General features: G+C 35.4%; 1 protein-coding gene across 5 annotated transcripts in view; it reads left to right on the plus strand.

The window, feature by feature from the left end:
* The window catches only part of LARP1B (La ribonucleoprotein 1B), a 123,270-nt gene that overhangs the window by 45,718 nt on the left and 55,329 nt on the right, over positions 1 to 22,223 (plus strand). Inside the window, exon 12 of one of the 5 annotated variants that reach the window (XM_080797776.1) lies at positions 20,610 to 20,720. The exons of 2 other annotated variants lie outside the window; for them this stretch is intronic. In XM_080797776.1, coding sequence (XP_080653902.1) covers positions 20,610 to 20,615 — 6 coding nt within the window. In that variant the 3' untranslated portion in view covers positions 20,616 to 20,720. Of the gene's footprint in view, positions 1 to 10,376; positions 10,506 to 10,793; positions 11,102 to 20,609; positions 20,721 to 22,223 lie in introns of those variants that run through there. 2 more of the 5 variants (XM_080797774.1, XM_080797775.1) reach the window with 2 other exon arrangements.

The following is a 22,223-nucleotide window of genomic DNA, read 5'->3' on the forward strand; positions in this document are numbered from 1 at the left end:
CAGGCTGAGCTGAAATCAGGAGTCATACACTAAACCAGCGGAGCCACCCAGATGCCCCTGGTTGATAACTTTTTAGATACAACTCCAAAAGCATGATCCATGAAGGAAGAAATTAAGTTAGACTTCCTTAAAATGAAAAACTTCTGCTCTGGAAACAACATTGCCCACAATGAGAAGACATACCACACACTGGAAGAAAATACCTACAAAAGACACAAAATGGACTGGGGTGCCTGGGTGGCTCAGTCGTTAGGCATCTGTCTTTGGCTCGGGTTGTGATCCTGGGGTCCTGGGATTAAGCATTGGGGTCCCTGCTCAGTGGGAAACCTGCTTCTCCCTCTCCTGCTCCCCCTGCTTGTATTCCCTCTCTCACTGTATGTCAAATTATTAAAATCTTAAAAAGAAGACACATAATGGACTGTTGTCAAAAATATTAAAAAAAATCTTAAAACTTAATGTGAAAACAACCTGATTAAAAAATGGGCCAAAGATCTGAACAGGCACCTTACCAAAGAAAGTTAGACAGTTGGTGAATAAACATATACTTAGAAATGCAAATTAAACAATGAGATACTACAACACACATGTTATAATGGTCAAAATCCACAACCCTGGAAACATCAAATGCTGAGGAGGATGTGGAACAATAGGCACTCTCATTCCTGTTGGGAATGCAAAATTGTATAGCCACTTTGGGAGACAGTTTGTTAATTGAAAAACTAAACATACTCTTACCATACTATCTAGTAATCACCTTCCTTGGTACTTATCCAAAGGAACTGAAAACTTACAGCCACACAAAAATCTGCATATATTGGGGTGACTGATAGGCTCAGTTGGTAGAGCATGTGACTCTTGATTTTGTGGTTGTGAGTTTGAGCCCCAATGTGAAGGTGGAGTTTCCTTTAAAAAATCTGCATATGTTGTTTATAGCAGCTTTATTCCTAATTGCTGAAATTTAGAAGCAACCAAGATATCCTTCAGCAGATGAATGGATAAACTGTGGTATATCCAGATAATGGAACATTATGCAGTGCTGAAAAGAAATGAGGAATCAGTGGAGGAATCTTAAATGCATATTACTAAGTGAAAGACTCCAATCTGATAAGGCTACATACTTAGTGTATGATTCTAAATATTTGAGATTCTGGAGAAGGAAAAATATGGAGCTAGTAGAAATATCAGTGATTGCCAGGGTTTGGGGGAGGAATAAATGAGTAGGCAGAACAGAGAAGTTTTTTAGGGCAGTTAAACTTTTCTGTATGATAGTATAATGGTGAGTACATGTCTATACACGTATCAAAACCCATGGGATATAAATACCAAGAATGAAACTTAGGTGAACTATGGACTTTAGGTGATTATGATGTTTCAGCATAGACCCTGTAATTGTAGCAAACATAAACAGTTGGTGCAGAATGTTGATAGTGGGGAGTCTGTACTTTTCACATAATTTTGCTGTGAAGCTAAAAGTGCTATAAAAACACTGAAAAACAAGATTAGGAGAAAATGATTGTGGATCATGTTTTTAATAAAGGACTTTATTTGTAATACAGAACTCTCATAACTCAATAATAAAAAGATAGAAAATGAGCACAGAATCTGAATAGACTTCTTTTCCAGAGAAGATACACAATTGGCTAAGAAGTCCATGGAAAATTTGTTGATCTCATTAGCTACCAGAGGAATGAAGAATCAAAATCACTATGAGATCCCATGTCCTATCTATAGGATGACTATAATAAAAAAGATACATATTCACAGTTTTGGTAATGATGGGGAGAAACTAAAATCCTCATAGACTACTACTGGTTAGAATGTAAAATGGTCCCAACTGCTTTGGAAAGTAATGTGGCAGTTCTCAGTAGGTTAAACATAGATTTGTCTTATGACCTAGGAATTCCACTCCTAGCTATATACACAAAAGAAGAGTAACATATGTCTACACAAAAACTTGTACACAAATGTTAAATGCAACATTATGAAAGTGGGAAGAACCCCAATTATTATCAGCTGATGAATGGATAAATGAAAAGTGGTATAACCATATAAAATTATTATTTAGCAGTAGAAAGGAAAGAATTTACTGATACATGCTGCAACATGAAAGCATTATGCTAAATACCACATACTGTATGATTCTGTTGGTATGAAATGTCCAGAAGACAAATTAGATTGGTGATTGTATAGGGTGGGGCTTAATTAGGTTGGGTGGAATTTTCCTTGGGAGGAAGTAGAGAGTGATTGCTAATGGATACTGTGTTTCTTTTTTGGAGTGACGAAAATGTCTTAATACTGATTGTGATGATGATTACAAAATTATGTAGAGTAAAAACCAGTTGAATCATACACTGGATTAGATATACCATACGTGAATTATATCTTCATAAATTTTTTTAAGTCAGTGCTATCCAAAGTGATCTACAGATTCAGTATAATCCAAAGATCCTAATGGCATCTTTTGCAGAATTAGGCAAATTAGTGCTAAAATTGATACAGAATTTTAGGGGACTCTGAAGAGCCAAAAAAATTTTTTTTCTAAAAATAATATAGTTGGAAATACATGTTTCTTAATTTCAAAACATATTATAAAACTACAGTAATCAAAACTCTGTGTTATGAGCATTAAGACAGGCCTAGGACAATGAAGTAGAATATAGAGTATGTTTGAATCATTTGAAATCATTAAAAATGATTTTTAATACATGTGCCAAGATCACTAGATGGGAAGACAATCTCAAAAATCCTGTTGGGGAAACTGGTTAGCCACATGGAAAATAGTAAAATTGGACCCTCCCCTTAATATCACATGTAAAAAATTTTTAAAGATTTAAAGACTAAAACTAGAAGAAAATATAGGGTGAAGCTTCATATTTGATTTGGCAATGGTTTCTTGGATACAGCACCAAAAGCACATGTAATAAAAACAGTTTGGGATTCATGAAAATCCAAAATTTATGTATATTAACTTACAACAGAATGAAAAAGTCACCTACAGGAAAGAAGAAAATATTTGCATATCATCTGATAGAGTTAATATTTTTGAATACATAAAGAAATCCAACAACTCAACAAGAAACTCAACAAGAAACATTTAAAAAATGGGCAAAGGACTTGAATAGACTTCTCTCCAAAGATGATCTACACATGTCCAATGAATACATGAAAATATGCTCACCATCACTGTTCATTAGAGAAATGCAAATCAAAATCATAATGAAGTATCACTGCCCACTCATTAGAATGGCTACTTTCAAAATAAAAAGTAAAAACCAAAAAATAACAGTTGTTGTAGATGATGTGGAGAAATTGGGACCCTTACGTGTTGTTTGTAGGAACACAAAATGATATAACTGCTATTGAAAACAGTATGGCTGCTCTCAAAAAACTAAAAGGACATTTGCACAGTCATGTTCTTAGCAGTAGTATTCATAGTAGCCAAAAAGCAAGTGAAATGTCCATCAGGTGAATGGATAAACAAAATGTGGTATATACATTTAATGGAATATTATTCTGCTTTTAAAAAGGAAGGAAATCTGTCACATAATACAATATGGATGGTCTTTGAGGACATACTAAGTGAAATAAACCACAAAGACACACTGTGGGATCCCACTGATAAATAAGATACTAAAGAGGTCAAATTCATAGAAGCAAAGCAGATTGGTGATGCTGCCAGAGAGGGAGAAATGGGGAGTTAATTGGTGTACAGTTTTAGTTTTTCTAAATGAAAAAAGTTGGGCTGTCTGTTGCACAACAGTGAATATGCTGAGCAGTACAGAACTGTACGCTTAAAAGATGGTTTGGATGGTGAGTTTTATGTTATGGTTTTTTAATTCCAATTAAAAGTAAAAATTATAAAATATTATCCACCTACCTCCCAAAGAAAAACTAACTAAAAAAAAGCCTTTTTACATATTGATATAAAAATATATTTACAAAGTAGACTTGAAAACAGCACTACCGGGACGCCTGGGTGGCTCCGTGGGTTAAGCCTCTGCCTTCAGCTCAGGTCATGATCTTGGGATCCTGGGATCAAGTCCCGCATTGGGCTCTCTGCCCAGCAGGGAGTCTGCTTCCCCCTCTCCCTCTGCCTACTTGTGATCTCTTGTGCGCTGTCAAATAAATTTAAAAAAAAAAAAAAGAAAACAGCACTACTAGTACTAAAGAGTCCTTTTGTAATGATTATAAGTGAAGAATCTATCAGGAATTTTGGGGAGATTATTTTAGGGGATTCATGCTGAAAGAGCAGCTATTATATAGCACTTGCTTATTCATTTGTATAATAGGGGATGAACAAGAGGCTGAGCTAAAGTGTATAAATGTATTTAAAGTTGCTGCTTAGATGTTCTTTATGTGATTTCCTCACATTCAGTTGGCTAAAGCAAATGATGTGGCTAAATTTACAGGGCTGGAAATGTTATATTCTCAAAACGCATGAAAGGTGGTTAGGCAAAATCCCTTAATCTAGGGGATGCAGGCTTTGAACAATAATAGAATCTGCTATAGCTTCCAAGAAGGTAGAAGTTTAAAAAAGAATTAACAAAATAAATCCCCATAAAAGTATGTGAAAGTAAATAATAATTAGATCTAACACAAGAGAATTAATCATACCAGCACTTAATTCTTTGGAAAGACTAAGATTAATGAAGAAAAAGAAGAGGAAAATGTACTTATTTTCACTGCAGTAAAAATGGGGATGTAATTACTGATTATGGAAAAAGTTAAGGAATTTTGACCAATAATCTGAACACTTAGTTATGGAAAAATTTCTAGAAAAATAGGTAACTTAACCAAAATTTGTTGGAAAAGGAAGTTGATAGAAACCATTCTTATAAATCTTCAAACTTGGAGAAAACTTGGCTTTATTAGCATGTTTTTCTAAAATTGGAATAATTCTAGTCATGCACAAGTATTTCCAGTGAAATCAGCTAGTAGTAAGTACTCAGATACTTGTTGAATGAGTAAGCGAAAAATAAATATTTCACGTATCTTATGAGAAGAGCGTAACATTAATACTGATAACCTGAAGAGAACACTAATGAGAAATTCATGAGAATATGAATGAGAATCCAGCATTACAGGTTATCTAGGTATAAATATAGTAAACTTTAAGCAAATCAAATTCATTTTTTAAAAAGAAGATAACCAAATTTTCATTTCAGTAGTGCAGATTGATTGTAAATCAACTTGTAAAGTTGAGAAATCAGAGTACTTCTCATGAACAGATTAAAAGATTGTGATCACCTTAATAAATGCAAAAAATACATTTGATAAAGTCAACATACATCCATGAGCTATTTTTGCAACAGAGGAGTAAAATATTTTCAGTCTCATAAAGTTTGCAAAACCTACAAAACAAACATTCTGAAAGGTGAAATGTGGAAGCTAATCTCTTGTAATCAGAGTAAAACAGAGATACTCACAGTTAAATCTATCAAATATATTGGATGTCTATGTTAGACCAGTAAGGAAAAACAACCAAAATAAGGATAAGGGCTAGAAGGAAGAAATAAAAATGATTATTATATGGAGCACTAGCTGTGGTGCATAAACAATGAATCTTGGCACACTGAAAAAATAAAATTAAATAAAAAAAATAAAGATTATTGTAGAAAATCCAAAAGTAGTTTATGGTTGAGTGATCAGAAATAGTAATTGCTTAAAGTTTTCTAGGTAATTTTTTAAAATCCAGAGATTTTAAAAATCTCTGAGCACCTGGGTGGCTCAGTTTGTTAAGGTCTGTTTTAGGCTCAGATCATAGTCCCAGGGTCCTGGATCGAGCCCAGGGTCTGGCTCCCTGCTCAGTAGGGTCTGCTTCTTCCTCTGCCCCCTCTCCCTGCTCATGGCGCATGCTCGCTCGCTCTCTTAAGAAATAAAATCTAAAAAAAAAAGAAAATAAAATCCAGAGATTTTCTTACATAACAGCGGTTAGTTGGAAATAGTAACTTTTTAAAAAATTGAACTATGGTAGACATAAAATACTAGTTTTAGGTGTACAACATAGTGATTTGGCAGTCATACACATTATGAAATGTTTACCACAATAAGTGTATTTACCATCTGTCACCATACAGTGTTATTACAATATTGAGTATATTCCCTGTGCTGTACTTTTCATTTCTGTAATTTATAATTGGAAGTTTGCACCTCTTAATCCCCTTCATCCCCTCCCCTGTGGTAACCACTAGTTCTGTTTATGAGTCTATTTCTGTTTCTGTTTTTAGATTTCACATGGAAATCACATGGTGTATTTCTTTCTCTGACCTATTTCACTTAGTATAATGTTATTGCAAATGGCAAAGACTTCATAATTTTTTATGATGTAATAACCCATCATATATGTGTGTGTGTATATATATGTGTGTGTTTGTATATATATCTATATCTCTCATGTCTTACTTATCCATGCATCTATTGATGGACACTTAAGTTGCTGCCATATCTTGTCTACTGTGAATGATGCTATAATAAATATGTATCTTTCCAAATTAGTGTTTTCCTTTTCTTTGGGTAAATACCCAGAAGTGGAATTATTGGATTATATTAGTATTTCTGGTTTTAATTTTTTGAGGAACCTCTATAATGTTTTCCACAGTGGCTACACCAATTTACATTTTTAACAACAGTGTACGAGAGTTCCCTTTTCTCTGCATCCTTGATAATACTTGTTATTTTTTGTCTTTTTGTACTAGATATTCTCACTGGTATGAAGTGATATTTCATCGTGGTTTTGCTTGGCATTTCCCTGATGATTAGAGACATTGAGCATCTTTTCATATGTCTGTTGGCCTTCTGAATATCTTCTTTGGAAAAATTTCTATTTAGATCTTCCGCTAATTTTTAAATAATATTGTTTGGGTTTTTTGGTGTTGGGTTGTAGGAGTTCTTGATACAGTTTGGATATTAACCCTTTATCTGGTTTGTCATTTGCAAATATTTTCTCCCATTTAGTTGATTGCCCTTTTGTTTTGTTTTGTTTTGTTGATGGTTTTCTTTGCTGTATAAAAGCTTTTTAGTGTGGGGACCTGGATGACTCAGTTAAGTGTCTAACTTGATTTGGCTTGAGTCATGATCTCAGGGTTGTGAGATCCAGTCCTGTGTTGGTCTCACTGCTGGCCATGGAGCCTGCTTAAGATTCTCTCCCTTCCTCTCCTTCTGCCCACCCCCACATAATCTTGTGCACGCATGTGTGCTCTCTCTCTCTCTCTCAAAAAACAAAACAAAAAAAAGCTTTTGAGTTTGCTATAATCCCAGGTTTTTTTTTAATCTTTAGTGATTTTTAAGATTTTATTTAATTGTATGAAACAGTCATGAAGAATCTGTTTATTTTCTATGACTACCATAACAGATTATCACATATTTGGCAGCTTGAACTAACATGAATTTATTATATAATTTTGTAGGTGATTATTACAGGCGAAGTCAGCTGGTTTCTCTACTCCAGGTGTACAAGACTGAAATCCAGGTGTTCCTGCCTGAGCTCTTATCTGTGGGTTTTATGTGAGAATCACTTGCAAGTTCATTCAGATTGCTTACAGAATTCAGTTCTTTGTGGCTGCATGTAGACTTGAGGTCCCACATTTCCTTTTTGATTATCTAGAGTCTCTTGACTCCTTTAGACCACCTGCATTCTAGGTTAGATTGCAGTATCAGCCTTCAAATCAGTAGCAGCTGGCGGAGCCCTGCTTTTTGTCTGAGATTTTTTTTTTGCCACATCTCTTGTCTAGTTGGAGAAAGTTGTTTGCTTAATCCAGAGTAAGCTCCCAATTTTAAGGTCACTTATTAGAAATCTGAATTACAAGTGCAAATTCCTTTTTTGCATTTATTTAACATAATCACATGTTACAGGGATTGGGATCTGGATGTGGTTGAAGGACCCTTCTGCCTCCCATGGGCTAGATCTTTTAGAAGGTAGATCTTTGGAAAGGTAAAAGTTTTAGCCAGACTTTTAAGGAGATTATTATAATGATTAACGGTGTTAGTAAAGACATAAATAGGGTGAGAACTGTCAAGTTCATGTTTGAAAGAGCCATTGTGGTGAAGAGGGTAATTTTCCCAAAACCAATTCAAAAGTCAACTAAATACCAGTAAGTATTTCGACAGTTTTTTTTTCAAAGGAATTTGATAAGCTGATTCTAAAATTTATATGAAAATGTAAAGGACGATAAACTCATCACACTCCTAAAAGCAGGGCAACTTGTTTTAGTAAATTAAAGATATGGACCATAGAAGTGGAATAGGAAGTCCCAAAACAGTTGCATGCATATATGCACACTTGGTAAATGACAAGTAGGATTACAAATCAAGGAGAAAATCTGATTTCTAATACGCAGTTCTGGGAAAATTGTGTGGGGAAAAAAGTGAAAATATAGACTTCTGCCTTCTAGTGTCATTCAGATCTATTCCAGTGAAAGGCAAAAGCAAAAAGCTGTGAAGGGATAATAGTAAAAGATTTTCCTGATCTCACAGCGGGGAAACGTTTCTTAAGTGGACACAAAATACACAACCATAAAGGACAAATTGATAGAGCATGCAGCTCTTGATCTCAGGGCCATGAGTTCAGGCCCCACATTGGGCACAGACATTTCTTCAGGAAAATTTAAAAAAATGTAGAGTACAAATCAATAAAAGATGTAGTAGAAACTGACTATAAGACATGAACCAGCATTTCACAGAAGATGAAGCCCAAATGACTGAAATCATGAAAGAGTGTTCCACATTATTAATCAAGAAGATACAAATTAAAGTGTCAGTGAAATAGTTCATGAAACCCACGTGAGCAAAATTAAAACAACAGACAAATGTTTGGGAGTATTTGGAACAAGAACTTTATTCATGTGTGGAAATAAAAAATGTAAAACCGTATCTTATGCTTACCATCTGTACGTAAGATTATGCTCCTGAGGGGTACCTGGGTGGCTCAGTCAATTAAACATTTGCTTTCTGCTTGGGTCATGATCCCAGGGCCCTGTGATCAAGCCCCACATTGGGCTTCTTGCTCAGTGGGGATGCTGCTTCTCCCTCTCCCTCTGCCTGCCACTCCCTCTGCTTATGCTCTCTGTCAAGTAAATAAATAAAATCTTTAAAAAAAAATGCTCTTGAGTTGCATTGTTCCAATTATCCAATATTAACCACCTGTGGTTACTGAGTTTTCACAACGTGATTAGTCCAAAAGGAGATTTGCTTTAAATGTACAATATTGGATTTTGAAGGCTTAGTTAAGAAGGACGTAAAATATCTCAATGATTTTTGTAATTATTGCATAATAAAGTAATATAGTGGGTTAAATATTAAAATTTCACTGTTTTAAAAATGTTTTTAATGTAGCTACTGGAAAGTTTAAAGTTACTTGTGGTTTTCATGATGTGTATATTGGACAGCATTGCTCTAAGAGGAACTTAAAAGTGTTCATCAGGAACAGTACATAACAGTATAGCAGAATTGTTCATTATAGTCACAGATTGGAAATAACCAAAATACCTATCAGCTAATGACTGGACATGTTATGGTATAGTATATAAGGTATAAATTATATAGTAAAGAAAATGAATGACCGCTATAAACATCTTTATGAATGAATCTTGAAAATAGCTAAGTGTAAGAATTAAGAAAGGTTGTATAGTGTATGATTCCATAAAGCTCAGGGGCAGTTCAAGTCAAACATGTATCTTTCAGAAATGTATGTATACATAGAAGGTCATATAAAGAAAAGCCAGGAATGATCGACCAGATTTCAGGTCAAAATGTAGGTGATTTGGGGGGAAAGGGACTAGGATATATGGGTTCTAATGTATTAACAGTGTTGTTTTTGTACTTGCTCTAAGAATGTTTTCTGGATAAGTTTCACATATATATTTAATACATTCTTCTGTATGGCATATTTACTAACAATACATAAAATGAGGCTAACATGAATTGGGATGTGTAGGACAAGAGGCAAGCCAGAGCTGACTAACTCACTTCTTGGAGCTGCAGGGTCCTTGAGTTAAAACTCAAGGTATGTTGAGCCTGTCTTTGTTTTCTTGCATTTAAGTATTCTTCTTATCCAGTGGACTGGTTGGGGTCATGGTGGAAACTTGGACAGTGTTGAAGGAACTATTAATAGAAGAGATACAGATAGGACTTACATCTCAGAGATGTGCTGGTGGGCCTCTGTGTCTTTTTACTCAAATTGCTTGCTTGCCTCTGGGCCCATGAAGTTCAGGAATTGTCCAGTCTACTATCGCTTATGATACCACCCCCCCCATTAGAAATCTTTAGTTTGAATCTGCAGAACAAGGGAGAGAAACCATTATAACCAGTTCCTCAATCATTGTACTCTTGTCCAAGTTGCTTATGTGGAAACCTAAATATACTCATACCTTTGTTTCCAGCATTTCAAGAAGAACCTTCAAATTGAAAGCTTCTGAATTACATCAGTCAGCCTGCTTATCTCATCCTTAGGCTCATAACATTTGCTGTTGTACAGTATGCCAGCTTTGTCTAGTACTTCCTGGAATATTATGTGAAGTTATCACTGGTGGTCGAAGTGTCCATTTCCAGAGGTCTTCTTGGAGTTACTGGCTTTGTGTTGTATAAGAAAACATTTCTAATTGCTGAATGACCAAGACCATTGCAGAGACATTGTTGAGAGAGTATACTGAGTGGGGGCTCTCTCTTCTACCTTGACCCATAAAATATCTGGAATTGTGGATACCCAGTGGCTGCTCTTGATTTTGCTGACTACTCCACTGTCTCTTACCACATTCCCCTTACAAATGCAAGTGGGCCCTGGTCTGTATTTGTTGCAGATAGTGAGAGGAAATTCAGCTGTGGTGAAGTCTTTGGTATATTGCTGGAAATGGTGTACAAATACACCTGGAGTTACCACATCATCACCTGGCAGACATCATGTGGGCATCTGGCATCATATTGATTTGGCAAGAAGAGAGTCATCTAAATTTCCCCTCACCATCAATTGAGCTGTTCCTTTTCTCACTAGAGAAGAACACCAAGTTGAGAACGTCTCTGGCAAAACTGAGGCCTATTCCTGACCAAGAATCAACCTGTGTGCAGGTTCACGGAGTACAGTTTTGGACCAAAAACCAACTTTTATGTATCTCAGATGGGGATTGTTCTCTGCCTTATAGGGTTGTAAAGACTTGGGAACTGTAAGGACTGGGCATGTATTAGAAAGAACAAAGGCCGTATAGTTATGTGGGACCAGTAATAATAATAACCAGTGCAGGGGAGACCAGGAATTTAAAGAATGCAGAAGTTTCAGGCTTTACATAGAAATTGTGACATCAAAATATAGTCTGTGGAGTTCTTCCTGGGTGCCACAATGTTAGACATTACCATGATTAATCCTTTTGTGTATTTGAAAATGTAAAATTCTTTTTTTTTTTTTAAGATTTTATTTATTTGAGAGAGAGAGATTATAAGCAGGGGGAGTGGCAGGCAGGGGGGAGGGAGAAGCAGACTCCCTACTCAGCAAGAAGCCCAATGTGTGGGACTCGATCCCAGGACCCGGAGAACATGACCTGAGCCAAAGGCAGACTCTAAACTGACTGAGCCACCCACGTGCCCTAAAATGTGAAATTCTTACTTCTTCCTCCTAAGACCTTAATCTGAAAGACTCTCAGATCACTTTCCTCTCATTCATAACATGAGGCCCCAAATCAAGTGTAATCACTCTCTTTTTAGAAATGCTTTGAGGGGGCGTCTGGGTGGCTCAGTTGGTTGGATGACTGCTTTTGGCTGGGGTCATGATTCTGGAGTCCCAGGATCGGGTCCCGCAAGAGGCTCCCAGCTCCACGGGCTCTGACCTTTTCCCCTCTCATGCTCTCTCTCACTCTCTCTCTCTCAAATAAATAAAATCTTTAAAGAAAAAAGTTTTGAGGGGTGCCTGGCTGACTTTGTTGGTAGAGCATGTGACACTCTTGGGGTTGTGAGTTTAAGCCTCGTGCTGGGTGTAGAGCATTACTTAAAAATAAAATCTTGTTTTGGAAAATGTTTTGAATTGACTTCCAGCTGGAAGACAGGTGAAAACCTGATTTCAGGTTTTGGCCCTTTATTTATTTATTTATTTATTTATTTTGCTTTTTCTTTATTAAAGCAGAATGTAGAACTTACAGAAAAATGCCAAAAACATCGTTACCTATCTTGTTCAGTCCTACTGCTCTTCCAGACGAAAACATTCTCCCGAGGTTTTGCCCCATTATTTAAATTCCAGCCATAATCCCTTGCGTATGTTAGTGTCTTATTTTGACATTCATACTTCAACTATGGTAGCTTTATAATAAATTAACTCTTTGCCAGGGATTCAATCATTAACATATATTTGAGTGCCTGCTATGTGCCAGATGGTGCTGGGAACTGGGAATGTGGTAGTGAACATGACTGACTACTGAAAATACAGTCTTTTAGTAATTTATAATGATGGTGTCATTGGGAGGAGGATGGGTAGATGGAGATAATTAGACTAGAAAATCTATGCAATAGATAACTACCATAATTGACCATTGAATTTAGTTATGAGCCTCTTCATAAACAGGAAAGAAGAAACTTGCTGAGTTACCTAAGTGGAACAGTTGGGGGAAAAGTCTGAATGAAGAAATGACTAGTGGAAATATGAGTATAATACATTCAAATGTATGTGAGTATTAATTATTATATTGAATAATATGAGTATTGATTGAACTTTGGTATAAGGTATTGGAGAAATAGTACCTAACGAAACATAACCAGTGAGAGAGCGTGGTATGTGTGTATGTACTAGTATATTTTTAAAAAATGGAAAATACCAGAACATTTACATGGTTATGGGAATGGTTGAGTGGAAAGGAAGAATTGAAAATACAGAAGGGAGTAGAAAAATGGGGCTAAGTTCTCAAAGACTGGAAAGGATTCAGAGTATGTGGAGCAGGGTTTGTCAGCCTCAGAACTACTGACATTGTGAATCAGGTAGTTCTTTTGTGGGGACTGTCTTGTGCAACACTGGATGGTTAGCACTAGCCCTGGCCTCTACTCTTCAGATGTCAATAGCACCCTACCCCCACCAAAAAGGAAAAAAAAAAAAAATACCTTTAGTGGAGGGGGAGTTGTAGGAAAAATCACCTGTACTTGAGAAGGGTTTATACAGAGGTATTGGCCTTCAAAGTGATTCTGTCTTTATCTGGAGAGAAGTAGAACATGGGTGTGGGAGTGCTTGTAGATTTGGTGGTGGAAATATGAGGGAGTGAGTTCCTTCTCATGATTTAACCTTTCTCAGTGAACTGGGTCAAGCTTATGGGGCTTGTGAAAAGTGTTGCGATGAAGACAAAAAGTCATTTTTATAGAATGAGAGACTAAAGTTCTTAGAAAAATCAGAGATTCCTAGTGAGCGGTGGGAGACTAGAGGCTATTTCTTTTGGAGGAAGTTTTACTATAGAGGCTTTAGACCAAAGAGACCATACAGAGGAAAATGGAGGATAGTACTGAGATTGTTACTGACTTATTTCTAAAACTGATGGATAAAAGTATCTAGATCTTACTTGATCTTGAGCATTTGGCTTTCCCATTAGACAGTATTCTTTTGCTTTTTCTCCTACTTCTATAGCCACTTTTTTTTCAATTTGATTTACATGCTTTTCTTTGTCCCTTAAATGCCAGCGATTCTTAGACTTATGACTTAAAACTCCTACTATTGTCTTTAGGCAGTCTTTCTACTCATGGCTTCATTCATGACTATTTTTTAATCCCAATTCTTTTATGTCTAGACTAGATTTTGATCCTAAATTGCAGGTACAGTATATCTAGGTGTTTCCTGGGACATTTCATCATATTTGTCCTAGAGCACTTGAAAAATCAACATGCCCCAAACTGAATTTATTATTTTATAGTTCAAACCACACCCCCCGCAAGCTCCTTTTCCTCCCCAAACAAAATATTTTTGTATGTATTACATACAAAATATATTAGTATGTATCACAATATTATGTATATATTACAATATTTTGTATGTATTACAATATTATGTATGTATTACATTAATATTTTGTATGTATTACAAATATTATGTATCATATTGCTCTATGATTCCTATCTTGGTAATTGGCTCTATGATCCCTGAACTTTGTCATGGGTATAGCCCCCTTGCCTCACATTAGTCTGTAAGCCTCCTTTGTACTCTTGTATTTCACGAATTCTTCCATACCTCTTTCTTTCCACTTTTCCACCCTTATTGCACACCAAAATACTGTTTCCCAAAGATACTCTTATCATCTCTGGCTTTTCCATGTGTTTCTTCAAAGTCTTCAAATGCTCTTGCCCATCATCTTTGTTAGACAAACTCCTATTCATATTTCAAACTTGATTGGACATCAGCTTCTTTGAGCATCCTTTCCTGGTCTCCACTTCCTGCTCTTTCCATAGCACCTTATATAAACCTCTGTTTTAGCAGAATACAGGTGAAGGAGGTTGATTCAAGTATTCTGGATATGATTATTTGTAAGGATAAATTCCCAGGTGATCCTTCTATGGAGAATAAGTAAAAACCTAGATAAAATTATTGAAAAAAAATTACAAAAAATAAGGTATAGCTCACTAATTCCACAGATTAAATGTGAGAATCTAGAGAAAGAAACTGAGTTCAAGAACAGGTGTTCACTCTGAAGGCATGTACTAAATAAGGTGAACTTCATTTTGAAATTCATAACCTTATGAACACGGTACAGGAGATAAACCCTAGGATCTACTCAAGTGAGGAAGTAAAATAGGAGACAAGGCTATATCTTCAAGTGTGACAGTGAACTAGAAATAAACTCACCACTCACTTGAGGCATGAAGAGAAGAAACTAAGAAAAATTGCATACTTGGGTCTTGGTTCTGAATAGAGGCAGGTAGAAAGTGCTCTGAAAAGTAACTATGTGCTGGTAGTCATTTATGGATATGCAGTTCAAATTTGTAATACATTTTATTAGAATGACAAAAGTTAAAACGAACAATATAAAGTAATTATAGCTGCTAATAGTCATAGGTGGCTGGCATAACCAAACCTACATCGTCTTTGGAGGAACTTACTTCAGAGGATGGAAGACTCTTCTGTATCAGGCTGGATAGTAAATATTTTTGACTTTGCCAAATATTTTGGCCCATTAATTGTAGCTTGCTTCCCAGACTGACTTCATTCCAAGCCTCAAAATAATTTCCATAAGATATTTTCTGAAGAAAATAAGTAGCTCAGAGAAAAAAATTAATAAACACTCAAGGAAATAAGATACCAAGTGCATTCTGCAGCTGAAATGACAGCAAAAAGAAACCCACAGATACTTTGAATGTTGGAATTACCCAGTCACAGAATAGCAGCCATAGTTTATAAAATAAATGTTTTATGTAGTTCAATTAATAAATGATGAGGTTCAAAATATGAGAAGGGGAAAATAAAAAGCAGATTTGAAAAGAATAGAATTCCTATAAGTGAATGTTCATTTAAAATTAAGAATTCATGGTTGGATTTAATAGCAGGCTAGACAAAGCTCATGAGACACTCACTGAGAATTAGTAAATTGGAAGAGAGTTCAGCAAAAATTACCCACAGTAAAACAGAGTGAGAGGCCAAGTATGAAAGACATTCAGGAACTAGATCTAACTAGTTCCAGAAAGAGGAGGGAGAAAGGGGGCGCTGAGGGCATATATGAAGATACAGGGCTAAGAATTTTCTAGAACTCATGGAGTATAAGTTTAATAAATTGAGTTTGTTTCAGAATCAAACAAATTTAACATTAGGATACCAATTTGCGACATTTAGAGGTTAGAAGAGAACAATATAAACTTAATAGTTGTAGCAATAGCATTTGATAAGTTTATATTTATGATTTTGGAAAAGAATTTGCAAAATAGATGTAAGTTTCTATAACCCAAATAAAAATATCTATCTGTACTGGAACCTGCATTTAACATTATACATAATGGTAAAAAATTTAAAGCATTCATTTAAAGAGTAGGATGAAGTTAATAGCTATTTTAGAAATCTTAGAAATTTAAAGATAAATTATTAGAATTATTAGTCTGCAACAAGATTCCTAGATATAATATATAAATGTCTTTTTGCATTTTTTCTAGCAACCAGAAAAATGAAAATTAAAAAAAAAAAAGCTACTGTTTATAATATCAACAAGAAGTAAGAAGCAGGGGTGTTTGGGTGGCTCAGATGGTTAGTGTCTGCCTTCGGCTCAGGTCATGATCTTCAGTTCCTGGGACCAGGCCCAGTGTCATTGGGCTCCCAGCTCAGCAGGGAGTCTGCTTCTCCTTCTCCCTCTGCCTCTCCCCCTGGTTATGCTCTCCTCTCTCTCAAATGAATAAATAAAGTCTTAAAGAAATAAGAAGTAACTAGGATAATTGTAACAAAAAATGTGCAAGATTTTTGTGGAGAGCATTATAAATTTTATTTTGAAAATATTAAGAGATTTATTTAGATAGAGATGCTATCTTCACAGACTGCAGGAATTAATATAGTAGAAATGGTCCTCAGCATCTTGATTTATATATTCATTGCAGTCCCTCAAGTTTTTCCCCTCATTCTTTCCTTTACTCCTTTCCTATTAGGAGGAGCTGATTCCAGAATTTATATGCAAGTATAAAATATTAAAAGTATTGGGGCACCTGGATGGCTCAGTTGGTTAAAGCCTCTGCCTTCGGCTCAGGTCATGATCCCAGGGTCCTGGGATCGAGCCCCGCATCGGGCTCTCTGCTCAGCAGGGAGCCTGCTCCCCTCCCCGCCGCCTGCGTCTCTGCCTACTTGTGATCTCTGTCTGTCAAATAAATAAATAAAATCTTTAAAAAAAAAAAAAAGACGTAGAAGTATTAAAGACACCTTCAGGAGGCCTGAGTGGGTCAGTTGGTTAGGTGTCTGTCTCTTGATTTTAGATGGGATCATGATCTGAGGGTCGTGGAATTGAGCCACACATCATGCTCTGTACTGGGCAAGCTCTGTGCTGGGCATGGAGCCTTCTTGGGATTCTCTCCCTGTGTCCTTCTCCCTTCCCCCCTCCACTCTTTCTCTTCCCCCAACTCCTTCTCTTTAAAAAAGGGGGGGGCAAAAGACACTTAAAGAAAAAGTGCAGAGTTAACTTGTGCTACTAGATATTAAGACTTTTAATAAAGCTATAATAATTAAAATAATGAAATGTTGGTAATGCACATATAGATAATTTGAGAGAATGGAGAACCAGGAATATTTTATTTACATATAGACACAGTTTATATAACACAGGTGGCTATATTGCAGAGCAATGGGGGAAAGAATGCACTACTTATTAATGAGTCAATAAGATACTTTCATGGGGGAAAAATAAAATTTGAACCCTGCCTCAAACTACATTTACGTTACTTTTAAGTGGATTAGGAACCTAAATGTGAAAGACAAAACAGTAAACCTTTTCTAAGAAAATATCTCAACTACTTGTGGGGGAAGGTGAAGGAAGGCTTTTTTCCATACATATACAAAGTTATTGGTGCATTTTATATTATTAAAAATAAGTATATTCATAAATGATTATTTTTATTGTATATTTGCATTTACTTGTGAAATTTTTTCCTGTCATAATTTTCTTACTCCTGATTATGGTCTTTTCTTTCCACACAAAGAATTCACTTTATTGTTTCTTATAAGGCTTGTTTAGTGATAATGAGCTCCTTAACTTTTGTTTGTCTGGGAAACTCTCTCTGTTCTTTTATTCTGAATCATAACCTTGCTGGGTAAAGCATTCTTGGTTGCAGAGTTTTTTCCTTTCAGTACTTTGAGTATATCAGTGCACTCTCTACTGGTCTACAAAGTTTCTCCTGAAAAGTCAGCTGATAGCCTTACAGGGTTTCCATTGAATATAACTGTTTTCTTTTCTCTTGCTCCTTTTAAAATTCTCTCTTTAATGCTACTTATATGTCGTTTTACTTACTGTGTCTTGGTGTAAACCTCCTTGGGTTAATTTTGTCGGGTGCTCTCTCTTTTCTGGATCTGGATTTCTCTTTCATTTTTCCAGATTAGGGAAGTTTTCAGCTGTTACTTTGTTAAATCAGTTTTCTGACCCTTTTTCTTTCTTCTTTTTCTGGGATTCCAATAATGGAAACAGTATTACACTTGATGATGTTACTGAGTTCCCTTAATCTCTTCTCATTTTTTATAGTTTTTTCTTTTTCCTGGTCAGCTTGGTTGCTTTGTATTACCCTGTCTTCCAGGTTGCTGTTTCATTCTTCTGCCTCTTCTAATCTGCCACTGATCCCTTTAGTGTACTGATTTTTATTTCTGTATACCCAGTATGGAGGTTAAAGCACAAAGCAGCAAATTCAGTTATTTCTACAAAAATCAGTCAAGGGATGCATGAAATAAAAGGATGTAAAGAATGGGTTGAAACTTAAGTAACCATTAGTTTAATATAAACAGCAGTATGCATAAGATGTTATATATTAACCTAAGGTAACCACAAATCAAAAACCTATAATAGATACACAAAAAATAAAGAAAAGAATCCAAGCAAAACACTAAAGAAAGCTGTCAGACCACAAGGATGAGAGCAAGAGAAGAAAGGTACACAGAAAAACTACCAAAACAAACATAAAACAAGTAGTAAAATGGCAGTAAGTACATACTTATCAATTATTTAAATATAAATGGACTAAATGCTCCAATCAGAAGATATAGGATAACCGATTAGTTTTTAAAAAGACCTATCTATACATGACTTTGGAGACTTACTTCATACCTAAAGAAGTTCTGAGTGAAAGTGAAGGAATATTGAAACACTTACTATGCAAATAAAAGTGAAAAGAAAGCTGGAGTAGCAATATATATTGTTGGACAAAATGCCTTGAAAACAAAGACTGTAATAAGAGAAAAAGAAGGACACTACATAATGAAGGGAACAATCCAACAAGATGATAAAATGATTGTAAATATTTATGCATCCAGCATGGAAGTACCTAAATGCATAAACCTACTATTAATGGAAATAAAGGAAGAAATTGACAGTAACACAATAGTAGGGGGCATTAACCCTATTTACATCAGTGGATAGGTCTTTCAGATAGAAAATCAAGGAAATGGTGGCTTTGAATGATGTGTGGACCAAATGGACCTAATAGATACAATGTTTCATCCAAAAAACCAAAATACACATTTTACCCTGAGATTTTATCTATTGAGAATGACTGCTCAAGTGAGTGGGGGGAAGGGAAGAGGGAGAGAGAATCCCAAGCATTCTGTGCTGAGCATGGAGCCTCATGTGGGGCTCAGTCCCATGACCCTGATATCATGACCTCAGCCAAAGTCAGGAATTGGCCGCTTAACCAACTGAGCCACCCAGGTGCCCCTGAATACACATTCTTAAGTGCACATAGAACATTCTCCAGAATAGATGACATTAGGCCAAAAAAACAATTCTCAATAAAATTTGAAAACATCTTTTCTCATCACAGCAATATGAAACTGGGTATTGATTAATCACAATAAAAAGCTTGAGGGGTGCCCAGGTGGCTTTGTCAGTTAAGTGTCTGCATTCCACTCAGGTCCTGATCTCAGGGTCATTCGATTGAGCCCCATGTTGTCTGGCTCCATGCTTAGCAGTGAGCTTGCTTCTCCCTCTCCTTTGGCCCTTCCCATTGCTTGTGCTCTCTCAGGCTTGCTCTCTTTCAAATAAATAAAATCTTAAAAAATAACTTGGGAAAAACACAAATACATCGATGCTAAATAACATGTTACTAAACAATGAATGGGTCAGCCAAGAAATCAAAGAGGAAATAAAAAAATACATGGAGACTAATGAGAATGAAAACACAATGGTCCAAAACTTTGGGATACTTAGTAAAAGGTGTTCTAAGAGGGAAGATTGTGGCAATACAGGCCTACCACAAGAAAGAAAAAAAAAATCTCAACCAACCTTTCACACCTACAGGGGCTTGAAAAAGAAGTAGAAGGAAAGAAATAATAAAGATCAGAGCAGAAATAAATAGATACTAAAAAAATAGAACAGATTAATGAACCACTCCTGAGTGGTTCTTTGAGAAGATGAATGAAATTGATTAACTTTTAGCTAGGTCAGGAACAAGACAAGGATGATCTAACACCATTTCTATTCAGCCTAGTACTGGAAGTCCTAGCCACAGCAATCAGCAAAAAGAAAGAAAAGGCTTCCAAATTTGTAAAGAAGTAGTAAAACTTTCATTAGTGGCAGGTAACATAATACTATATATAGAAAACCCTGAAGAATCCACCAAAAAACTACCAGAAATGACTGATGAAAACTACTGATAAATGAATTCAGTAAAGTCACAGAATACAAAATTAATATACAGAAAGCTGTTGAGTTCCTTTACACTAATAATGAGTATCAAAAAGAGAAATTAAGTAAATAATCCCACTTAAAATTGCACGAGAAAGAATAAATACCCAAGAATAAACTTAACCTAGCAGGTGAAAGACCTATACTCTTAAAACTATTAAACACTGATGAAAGGAACTGAAGATGACACAAACACGAAAAGGTATACTGTGCTCATGGATTGGAAGAATCAATATTGCTAAAATGTCCATACAATATGAATGAAATGTACTACTGCAAAGAAATGTAATTTTATAAAAACATTTTCCACAGAACTAGAACAAATAATCCTAAAACATGTATGGAACCACAAAAGACTCCAAATTGAAAAGCATCTTAAGAAAGAAGAACAAAGCTGGAGGTGTCACAATCTCAAATTTTACGGTATGTAACAAAACTATAGTAATCAAAACAATATGGTACTGGCAGATAATATACAAGAAGATTAATGGAGCAGAAGAGAGGCCTATAAATAAACCCACACATATATGGTCAGTCTACAACCAAGGAAGCAAGGATATATAATGGGGGAAAGACAATCTCTTTAGCTGATGGTGCTAGGAAAACTAAACAGTTACATGCAAAAGAATAAAACTGGGCCACCTTTTTACATAATATACCAAAGTAAACTCAAATGGATTAAGGACCTTAAATGTAAGGCTTGAAACCGTAAAACTCCTAAAACATAAGCAGTAGTATCTTTGACATCAGCCATGACACATTTCAGATGTGTCTTTTCAGGCAAGGGAAACAAAAGCAGAATTAAACTATTGGGACTATACCAAAATAAAAGGTTTTTGCATAGCAAAGGAAACCATGAAAAGAAAAAACAAGACAATCTACTGAATGGGAGAAAATATTTGCAAATGATGTATCCATAAGGGACTGGTATTTAAAAATATATAGAAAACATACACTATTCAACACCAAAAAACAAATAATCCAAAGATAGGCAAAAGGCTTGAATAGGCATACATATGACCAACAGACACATGAAAGATGCCCAACCTCACTAACCATCAAGGAAATGCAAATTAAAGCCACAGTGAGAGATCACCTTACATCTTTCAGAATGGCTAAAATCAAAAACAAGAAAAAACAAATGTTGGCAAGGATGTAGAAAGAAAGGAACCCTTGTGCATTGTTGGTGGGACTGGAAGCTGGTGCAACCACTGTGGAAAATAATATGGAGGTTCCTCAAAAAATTTCAAGTAGAATTACCATATGATCCAATAATTCCACTACTGGGTATTTACCAAAAGAAAACAAACACAATAATTCAGAAAGATATATACACCCATATGTTTATTACAGCATTATTTGCCATAGCCATGGTATGAAAGCAGCCCAAGTGTGCATTGATTGATGAATGTATAAACAAGTGTTTTATATATGTGTGTGTGTATTTGTGTTTTATTCCACTGTATATATAAAATAAAACATATATAAGTAAATATATATTTATATTTTATATTTAATTATAATAAAAATATATGAATAAATATAAATAAATAAAATATGTATATTTTATTCCACATATATATATATATATATACACTGGACTATTACCCAGCCATAAAAAAGGATGAGCTCTTGCCATTTGCAACCACATGGATGGACCTAGAAGGTACAATGCCAAGTGCAGTAATTCAGTCAGAGAAAGACAAATACCATATGCTTCTCACTCATGTGGAATTTATACACATATGAAACAAAATAAATGAACAACAACAAAAAAACCTAAAAAAGAGACTTAAATACAGAGAAAAAACTTGTGGTTTTCAGAGGGGAAGTAGGTAAAGGGATGGGTGAAATAATGGAGGGTAAGTGTATACATCATTATGAGCAGTGAATAATGAATTATTATATTGTACACCTGAAACTACA

Source organism: Martes martes (genome assembly GCF_963455335.1).
Source record: "Martes martes genome assembly, chromosome: 2".
Taxonomy (NCBI): Eukaryota; Metazoa; Chordata; class Mammalia; order Carnivora; family Mustelidae; genus Martes; species Martes martes.